The sequence below is a fragment of the Sorex araneus genome, chromosome 2 (genome assembly GCF_027595985.1).
Source record: "Sorex araneus isolate mSorAra2 chromosome 2, mSorAra2.pri, whole genome shotgun sequence".
NCBI classification, from domain to species: domain Eukaryota; kingdom Metazoa; phylum Chordata; class Mammalia; order Eulipotyphla; family Soricidae; genus Sorex; species Sorex araneus.
The window spans coordinates 123,744,425-123,754,005 of record NC_073303.1 but is presented as its reverse complement, the minus strand read 5'-3'; the positions used below and the strand labels follow the sequence as shown (position 1 = coordinate 123,754,005).

Here is a 9,581-nt window from a genome sequence, read left to right as displayed (position 1 = left end):
AGCATGAGGGATCGATACACTAGTGCTAACATGTCTCTAATTCTCAGCTATAATTGTGCTAACATGTGCCCCCCACACACACACCACCTCAGAATCTGCAGCAAGACTCAACTCAAGGGGCTGGAGTGATAGCACAGCGGGCAGAACATTTGCCTTGCATGTGGCTGACCCAGGTTCGATTCCCAGCATCCCATATGGTCCCCTGAGCACTGCCAGGAGTAATTCCTGAGTGCAGAGCCAGGAGTAACCCCTGTGCAACGCCGGGTGTAGCCCAAAAAGAAAAAAAATAAAAGACAACTCAAAACAACATAGCCATCTGAGCAGCGCCCCCCCACTCCCCCATCTGTTTCTCTGCACAGGAGAGGTTCAAAGACCCCAGTACACACAACCCCCAACGGCACCTTCCGAAAACCACGAGAGGGCCAAACCCTCCAGGCACTGTTTTTTCCTCCACATACAACCCCCAGATAAAGTCTCGATTCTAAATGGGGTTGGAAGAGCAACAACCACAAGTCAGACTAAAGCCGGCCGGTCTGAACAATACATTACACTGGGTTAAGTGGCTGTGGTCGCTCAGAATCTCTGATGGTCCTGGACTCACCCTTCTCATGGCCACTGGACTGGCCGGCTGGAACCCTTTAGCTGCAGGAAAATTGGTGTTTCTTTCCTCCTGTTCACGATTTCATGGGTCCAAGCTGAACCCTGTGGGCGGGAACCTCCTTCTCTCTAGAAGAAGCAACACTCCCCTGTGGATTGAGGGGAAGCAGTCTGCAACTTCTCCGTGGCATCCACGAACTGCCAGCATCTCTTCTGGTGGGGGCGGGTGCCCCATTATCTGGTGATGTTCAGTGGCCTACTCCTGTGCTCAGGGATCACTTTCTAACAGAGCCTGAGGGACCATATTTGATGCTAGGGATTGAACCAGGGTTTTTGTTTTGTGGCCACACCTGGCACTACTCAGGGCTTATTCCTGGCTCTGGGTTCAGGGATCACTCCCAGTGGATTCCATGCACTGCAGGGAATCGAACCAGGGTTGGTGACATGCAAGGTAAGGGCCTTAACACTCTCTCTCTCTCTCTCTCTCTCTCTCTCTCTCTCTCTCTCTCTCTCTCTCTCTCTCTCTCTCTCTCTCTCTCTCTCTCTCTCTCTCTCTCTCTCTCTCTCTCTCTCTCTCTCTCTCTCTCTCTCTCTCTCTCTCTCTCTCTCTCTCTCTCTCTCTCTCTCCTCTCTCTCTCTCTCTCTCTCATCCAGCATTTCTCTTCCTGAGCCCTGGAATCCTTCACTGTATCACTGTCACTGTCATCCTGTCGCTCATCGATTTGCTTGAGCGGGCACCAGTAACTTCTCCATTGTGAGACTTGTTGCTACTGGTTTTTGCATATCGAATGCGCCACGGGTAGCCTGCCAGGCTCTGCCATGCAGGTGAGATACTCTCCGTAGCTTGCCGGGCTCTCGGAGTCAAACCCAGGTCAGCCACATGCAAGGCAAACACCCTACCCGCTATGCTATTGCTCCAGCCCCCTGGAACCATTATTAATCAGAAAAGAGTTATTTAACCAAGGACCTATGTGGAACCTGCCAAAGAGGTTGATCATGTCTGGGGCAGGATGGAATGAGAGCATGTGGTTTAAAAATTAACATGTGGGGGCTGGAGCGCTAACCCAGTGGGTAGGGCATTTGCCTTGCACACGGCCAACCCGGTTCAATTCCCAGCATCCCATTTGGTCCTCCGAGCACCGCCAGGAGTAATTCCTGAGTGCAAAGTCAGGAGTAACCTCTGAGCATTGCCGGGTGTGACCCAAAAAGCAAAAAAAAAAATAAAATGAAAATAAAATAAAAATTGACGCGTGGTTTGTTTTTGGAATTTCTACCAAATCTTTAAGGACCACTGTTGACAGTAACAAACTGAGGGAAGCAGAACTGATGAGGTACATGGGCTCACACAGCCAATTCATCATTTCATTCCAACATTGCCAAGGTCAAGTCTCAGGTGCTCACGAAGGCCAGGAATACAGTGAGAAGGACCCGCAGGGAACAACACTCAACATTTCCTCACCCCCACCCCAGCTGACTGTGACACTCAGGATTCTATGCTGGGGTCCAGGTTCCAGCAAAGAAGCTACAAGACACTTCTCTGGGGCATACATGTACTTGGGGGATGGGGATGGGGGAGGGGGCAGGGAATAGCTGGAGTGGGGGGCTATGGGGTGTAATTTTCAAGGTAGCAGCAGGTAGAGACTTGTCCCATACCTGATCAGTGAGCTGTCCCCCTCACCAGGTGGGTTCAACCAGAGCCAGACTCCAGGATGACCTGTATGCTGGGCCATTTCCGTAGGATCACCAGGAAATATCATAGCGAAGGATTTTCGTCTCCGGCTCTAGCTCTGTCTACAGATGAGTGACTAGCCCGTTTCTCTTGAAAGGAGATTACCTTTGGTGCAACTTAAGTACTGATGTTGACTGCATTTAAGGTATCCCTAATGATCTGAGTTAATTTCACTACTAGAAGTAATTCACTCGATAGGTCAGGCCTATTTTCACTTGCCACAGACATCTCGCTGTGTGTAATTATTCTCTATGGTGCTCTCTTCAACTTAATGCTACTTAAAGTCTTGCCGAGAGCCAGAGCTGTATTTCAACGCAGATCATGAAATGCATTACAATGTCTAAAAACTAAAATGCAGGTCAGGGATGTGACAGCCTTGAACATGAGGTAATGCACACCATAAAATAGCAAAAACATGTTTGTTTCTTAGAATGCTCAGACTTTCACGTTATCTGGAAACACAGCTGATTTCACTTTGTATCCTCTCCAAATCTAATCATGTGTTAGATATAAATTCCTATACTTCTAAATCTTAATGAGACTTTTAGAAAAATCCAGACTGTAGGTCCTGGGAGAGTGGCCATATCAACATGGTTAAAGCCATCACTGTTTCAGTGAGATTTTGTTTTGGGGTCACACCCGTCAGTACTCAGGGCTTACATCTAGCTTTGAACGCAGAGATCACTTCTGGCAGGGCTTGGGGGAACCATTTGGGGTGCTGGCGACCAAATTCAGATCAGCCACTTGCAAGGCAAATGCTTTGCCTACTGTACTATATCTCCAGCCCATGAGAATATTTTCAATAAATGCAACCAACCAATGATATATACCAAAGGAAATTCTTTATTGTAAACAAGATATAAAGTACAACAAAAGTATGTGCAAATTGTAAATCACAAGGATTTTTTTTTATTAAAAGAAATTGTTTTCCAAGGGTCCACCTTTTGATGTCAGAATCTAAACCCAACATAGAGAAAACTGTTAAATGGAAAGATATAGTGACTTCTTTTCACTATATTATTTTAAACAACATATTTTTGTTTTAGCATGGTGTTTATCATCCACTATACAACAGAACTAAACAGAAATACTGTTAACAAAAGTGAGTGTCCTAATTACTTTCTGCCCTCCTACTTCCACGTCCCCTCAAAAAACTTTAAATCAGCCCAACAGTCTGCTTGGAAATGACAGTCACTAAAGGTCCCAATTCGGGAAAGCACAAGCAGAGCCTGTAACGGAGGGGCAGGGAATGACACAGTCTTAGATGGATCTAGCTCAGTGTCCCAGTCACCCTACCTGAACAATGGAGCATCAGCTCCCGTTTTTTCTTCCTAAAAAAAGTGCAGTGGGATATCTTAAGTCTACAGAAAACACATTTGTGTACATTTTCAAGAACCTTGTGTATACACAGGAACCTGCAGGCAAACGAGAGTTCAAAGCATAGTGAAATGCCTAGATAGGGGCACCAGTTCAATCTTCAAAACGAAAATGCAAAAAAAAAAGAAAAAAAAATTATACATATATATATATAGCTGTACTTCAAAGCAATTAAATTAATGGAGGGCTCCAACTCTGCGCCCCCCCCTTTAGCAATATACAGCTGCTCCATTCCGAGTATCAGCGATAGTGTACAGATGCGAGCGCTAGCAACGGAATGACACCCAGCAGGCGGACGGCAGAGACGAGGAAGAGTGAAGAAGGGAACCGGAGGAAAAGGTGACAGAACATTCGTAACATGCCGGCTTCATTGCTCTCCTCTGTACCGCCAAGGCTTCGTGCCGATCGCTGCTTGCTCGCTCACTCTCTCCAAACCGGATGCTTCAGGAAGTGTCACATGGAAAAATCGGTCTCTCATATATAAACGGCAAATGTAAAGTAACAAGTTGTGCACACAGATTCAAACACCTGAGCTGCCTGTGCTCACCTTGTCTGCTACCTTCAAGAAACCACGGCAAGGAACACCAGCTTCTCATTGCTCCCGTGTGCCAAGAAACGAATCCTGCCACTCCGAGCTGCCCGGGGCCCGCAGCAATCTGCTCAGAGAACCCAGGCGGGGCCTCCCCCCGATGCAGTGGGTGCGGCTCTCAGCGCCCCCGGGGGGACCCCCAGACTTGCAGAGGAAGCAGTTCTGTCTCACCAACGGCTCCCGGCTGGGAGCCCGGCTAGTTCTGGCTCTCTCTTCCCCTTCGGATGCGTCACTGCGCGGGAGTAGGGGTTGGAGGTAGGGCGATGTCATTCAGCTTGCTGACTTCCATCTGCCAGTTGGGAAGCTTCTTGGCGGACAGATGGCGCCGTGCGTGCTTGGTCAAGTGGTCGCTCCTCATGAACCGCCGGTCACACATGGGACAGGCGAATTTCTTCTCCCCTGTGTGGGTGCGGCGGTGGCGGGACAGTTCGTCAGAGCGGGCAAACCTCCTTTCACAGCCTTTCCAGCTGCAGCTGAATGGTTTTTCTCCTGGAACAGAGAAGGGACACAGAGGACGGTGACGATGTGTGAACTGACCATCTCCTAAAAACCTCCCTCTAATAAAGGCAGCCACAGAGCTGCCAGACCCCAGCCAGACAAAACCCCCACCACAGGGCCTCTGGGAGGGGAAACCCCTCGCTCAACGGGCCGAGAAGGCTCGCCCTCTCCAGAGGGGTGCGACTGGGACCAGGGACCCACCCTCCCAGTCCCGCAGGGCATCTCGGCTATGGACCCGGGAGAGGCGGCAGGTACCTGTGTGTGTTCTCATGTGGGCCTTCAGGTGAGAGCTTTTGAAGTACGTCTTGCCACAGCCCGGATGGCCGCAGATGTGGCTTCTCACCCTGGAGGGGTCCATCTGAGGAGGGGCTTTGGCTGAGGACGGGGAGAAGCCAGGGGCGGGCGCAATGGGCGAGAGTCTGGTGCTGGAGCTCACGGCGGCGGAGGGCTTGGGGCCCGGCACCACCGGCTGGGGCACCACAAACATGACAGCGCCTTTGGGAACCTGCGTGCCCATGAACACCACAGGCGGGCAGACGGCCGGCGGCTGGCTGGGCGGCGCGCTGGGCACCACTGTGGTGACCACAGGGCTGCTGGCTGGGAGGGGGAGCATCTGGCAGATGACGGGCAGGGGGGAGACGCCCCCGGCCGAGATGGCTGGGGGTGACACCAGCACAGACTTCTGCAGCGGGGACGTGGGGGCCGGCTGCGACCGACAGATGACTGACTCGGAGGAAGGCGCGGGGAAGTCATAGAGTGCAGCACTGGCCTTCTCGTCGCCATCTGCAGCCACCATGCCGCGCTCGCACTTGGCCCGACTCGGGGACACGGCGGCACAGGGAATGTTTTTCCTGCTGGCCTGGGCCTGCAGGTGGGCTCTCCGGGGGAAAATGCAGTCCGAACCGCCGAGGACGCTGGCGGCCTTCACAGGGCAGGACTGGTGGTCGCAGGGTAGGGCGTCGGCGGTGTGGCGGATCACGCTGGTGGCCTGGGCCTTGGGGAGCTCTGGGGCCGAGGCGGGACTCCTGTCTTCCTCTTTGAAAGCAGCAGCGGCCAGGGGAGGTTTGGCAGTGTCGGCGAAGGGCTTGAAGTGCCCGGTAGATGGCGCTGGTGCCATCAGGTTGGACACTTGGGAGGCTTCAAAGTCTGAAGGACTGTAAGGTGGTGTCAAACACTAGGGAAGAGAAATTCAGAGGAAGAGCATGAGATTAGAGGTCGCTCTGCGCGCCGGAGAAACCCCAGCGTGCACATGCGCCTCCACAGAGCCAACTTACAAAAGCAGGGATGGTATGAAAGTCCGGCGTGCCAGGAACCAGGCTCTCCTCCTCGGACATGTCAGAGGCGGGCGTCACCGGCCTGGTTTCCATGTACTTCCTGAGGTCAGACTTCCAGCTGCAGCTCATGGTCATCAGGGCTTCCACTGCCTCAAAATCACCTTTCTCTGCAGTTTTGTTCCAAGAGTACATGGACTCTTTCGATCTTTCAGAAAGTATTTCCATTCTTTCCTCCTACATAAGAAGATTAAATGCCCGTAAGTATATTTCTGTCATCCCAATGACACAAAGGCAAAATTCAAGTTTTTTTTTTTTAATTTTTTTTTTGGGGGGATAGGGGATAGTCAGGGAATACAATAATCTGCATAATTTTCCTAGGTTAACTTTGAAACCATTTGTCTCTCGCCCCAGGGATCCAAGTTTTATACTCTTTCCAAAGCAACGAAAATGCATCTTGGGCCAAGACTAAGTAAAAGTCTTTGTAAAAAAAAAATTAAGAAAAAAAAAGAAGAAATGGTCTTTTCTCAGTATTACAGGTGTAGCATGAGTTCTTAAGCAGGTAAGGATGGTGAGAGAAGGCCCAAACTATCTTTTATAAGCAGAGTGTGAGGGCCAGAGCTGGGGAACGCTGGCAGAGATGATTTGAGGGTCACACATGATAAAATCAACAGCATAAGGAATCTCCAGCCCCCTTCAAGTTCACGTTATGTTATCTGAGACCCAGGAAAAATTGTTCACTCTATCTACTGATACACAATCTACTCGACATAGTAACCATGACCAGAAAAATGAAGCATTAAGAAACAATCTGAGAATTTAATATTCTATTTGGAATTTGAAAATATAAAATAAAAAGGCCTGTGACGGGTCTGCAATAGTCAAAACAGTAATTTTAAAAAAGAATTGCTTAATAGTTTTATATTTATGTGCAGAACTCCTGCTAAGGCTTTAAGTCTTCCTATTAAAATTCCTTAAATCACACTTTAAAAAAAAATGGCATCAGCCACCATCTCTATTTCTCCACTGGTGCAATCCCGGCCTTCTAGACAACAGATTGTGTGAAGATACGGAAACAAATATCCTTAAGGCGGCAAGGTATTAGTCTCAATCCTTATTAATCAAACAAAAAAAAGCATAAGCCCTCCGGGTCAAAATCCTTCTGGGGTGGGGGGTAGGAAGGGGGCTCCAGCTCTTGAAACGGCGCCAACGATGCACATTGCATAACGTGCGCCTTTATGTAAGCGCGCGTGTAAAGTGTAAAAAGCCTCGGAGACGCCAAGGCAAAGAAAGGGGGGAGGAAAAAAAAAAGAGCAAAAAAAAAAAAAAACAGACGGGCGAGCGCGAGCCAGGAAGCGCGGCGGGGCGGGGAGGAAAGGGAGTGGGGCGCGAAGGCAGGAAAGGGAAGCGCGGGCGGAGGCGCGGGCCGGGGAGGCAGACGGCCGGGGGGCGGGGGCGGGCGGGCGGCGGGGGAGATCCTCGCTGGCGGGGACAGACGGAGGGGGCCGCCCTAACCTCAATGAGGCTGGCGGGTGAGTCACTGGGAACATTCCTCGCCGCGCGCACGTCCCCGCCGCCCGGCCCCCGCCATTGGCTGGCCCGGCGGGCGGCCCGGGCGCCGATTGGCCGGGCGCGACCGGGCGGGGGCGGGCGCGGGGAGCCGGGGGGCGAGGCATGTGAACAAAGCGTGATCGGCGGCTGCTCGGCTCGGCGCAGGGAACGTGAACTGGGAATTGCCGCGCCGTCACCTTTCCCCTACTTCCCGGGCCCGCGCCCCCGCCGCGCGCCCCCACCGCCCGGCCGCGCCCCGCCGCCCGCCGTTCCCTTAGGAACCCGGCGCGGGGCCGGGCCTCGCCCCGCCCCCGGGTCACTCGGGGACGAGCCGCTCCCCGGGGCGCGCCCGCTGGCGGCCCGGCCCCCGCCCCCCGGCGGAAACCCGGTCCCCGCCCTGCGGCCGGCCGAGCCCTCGGCGCTTCCCGCCCACGCGGGCCGGCCCCGCCGCGGCCCACCCGCCCCGCCGCTCCCCAGACGTGCGGCCCCCGCAGGCCCCGGCTCCAGACGCGCGGCCCCACGCGGCCCCCGCGTCTCGCGGCCCAGCTGCCGCCCGCCCCGCCGTCCCCTCCTCCCCGGCAGTCTGGGCACCGCGGGCAGGTCCCCCGCGCCCACGTCGGGCGCCCCCTCCCCCAGCCGAGCGTGCCCCCGTGCTCGCTGCGAGCGTCGGTGCAGACCCTCCCCGCCGCGACACTGGGGAACTCCCTCTCCTCCCCTCTGGAGACACCCCGCCCCTCCGGCGAGTGCGCGCAGCCCCCGGCGCTCGGGGGTCGCATCTCAGACCCACAGGGGACTTCGTTCCCCTCCCCGGCGCCAGGTGTAGTGGTGGTGCAGAAGGGTCCCCCTCCTCACTCTCCCCTGCGGGGCCGCCCCCTCCTTGCTCCTTGCTCGCTGCACCTAGAGGAAGACCACCCCCCTGCCTTGCTGGGCTCGATCTCCAGGTCCCAGTCCGCCGCGGCGGGCTTCTCGGAGACCCACGCGCCCGCAGCAGTGGCCGGCGTGCAGGCAGCAGCCCCTTCTCCTCCCCGCGCCGCCGCGTCGGGGCTCAGCTCCAGCCCCGGGGGTCTCAAACGTCAGGGGCGCGAGCTGGCCAGGCTGCCGAGGCGCCGGGCATCCCCAGGTGACTTACCGCAGTGTGCTGGAGAGAAGCGCCGAAGTTGAGCATGCTTGGCTGCCTGACTGCGGTGGCGGCTGCTGCTGCTGCTGCGGCTACTGCTGCTGCTGCTGCTGCGCTTCGAGGCTGCCTGCACTCAGACGGGCACCCCGAGACACTCGACGCCGCTGCCGCCGCCGCCGCGCTGCGCGCCGTCTGCCCCCTCCCCATTCAGGTAGCCGCTCGGCCTGCCCCGCGCCGCGGGCGGGGGCGGGGGCGGAGCCTGCAGCCGGCCAATCAGCGGCAAAGGTGTGTGAGGCGCGGGCCAATGGGCGTGCGGGGCCACGCGTGATCAGCGGCTGCCCGGCAGCGTGAAGCTTGTGTCAGTGGAGCGTGTACACAGTCCCCGGCAGCGTGCTCCCCGGGCCCCGCCGGAGGGAACCCCCGCCGCCGCCCGCCCCGGGCTCCGGCCCCCGGCCCGGGCGCTGGGGGGCGGCGGCGGGGTGTGGGGAGGGAGGGATGCCCGCCCCGACCGGGCCGCCGGGCCGCCAGGCTGCCGGGCGGGGGAGGCGGCGGCGGCCGGCCAAGGGGCCCGAGCCAAGAGATTAGCATTTGGAAGCGCCAGGCTCTCGCGCGTCTGGCCCGCGAGCCGGCGGGGCCCGCTGACCGACTGAGCCGCGGCGCCCGGGCGGGCAGGGGGCGGGCCGGGAAGCCGCCAGCGGAGCCGACACCTGCTCCGGCGGCCCCCCACCCACGCCCTGCCGCCGCCGCCGGCGCGGGCTCGCCCTCCCCATCTGCGCGGCTGGCAGCGGCGCCCGCCCCGCCCCGCCCCTCCTTCCTTCAGGGCAGCTGCGAGAGCGGCGTGGGGGCACTGCG

The 9,581-nt window shown here is 56.4% G+C and overlaps 1 protein-coding gene across 1 annotated transcript; it reads right to left on the bottom strand.

Moving 5' to 3' along the window:
• Nucleotides 1-3,151: 3,151 nt before the first annotated feature.
• On the bottom strand, nucleotides 3,152-9,134 carry KLF10 (KLF transcription factor 10). The gene is made up of 4 exons (XM_004607782.2): nucleotides 8,742-9,134; nucleotides 6,065-6,298; nucleotides 5,046-5,964; nucleotides 3,152-4,781 (listed from the first exon to the last, which is right to left on the bottom strand). The coding sequence occupies exons 1-4, from the start codon at nucleotides 8,934-8,936 to the stop codon at nucleotides 4,522-4,524; spliced, it is 1,608 nt and encodes a 535-aa protein (XP_004607839.2). The 5' UTR covers nucleotides 8,937-9,134; the 3' UTR covers nucleotides 3,152-4,521.
• Nucleotides 9,135-9,581: the final 447 nt, after the last annotated feature.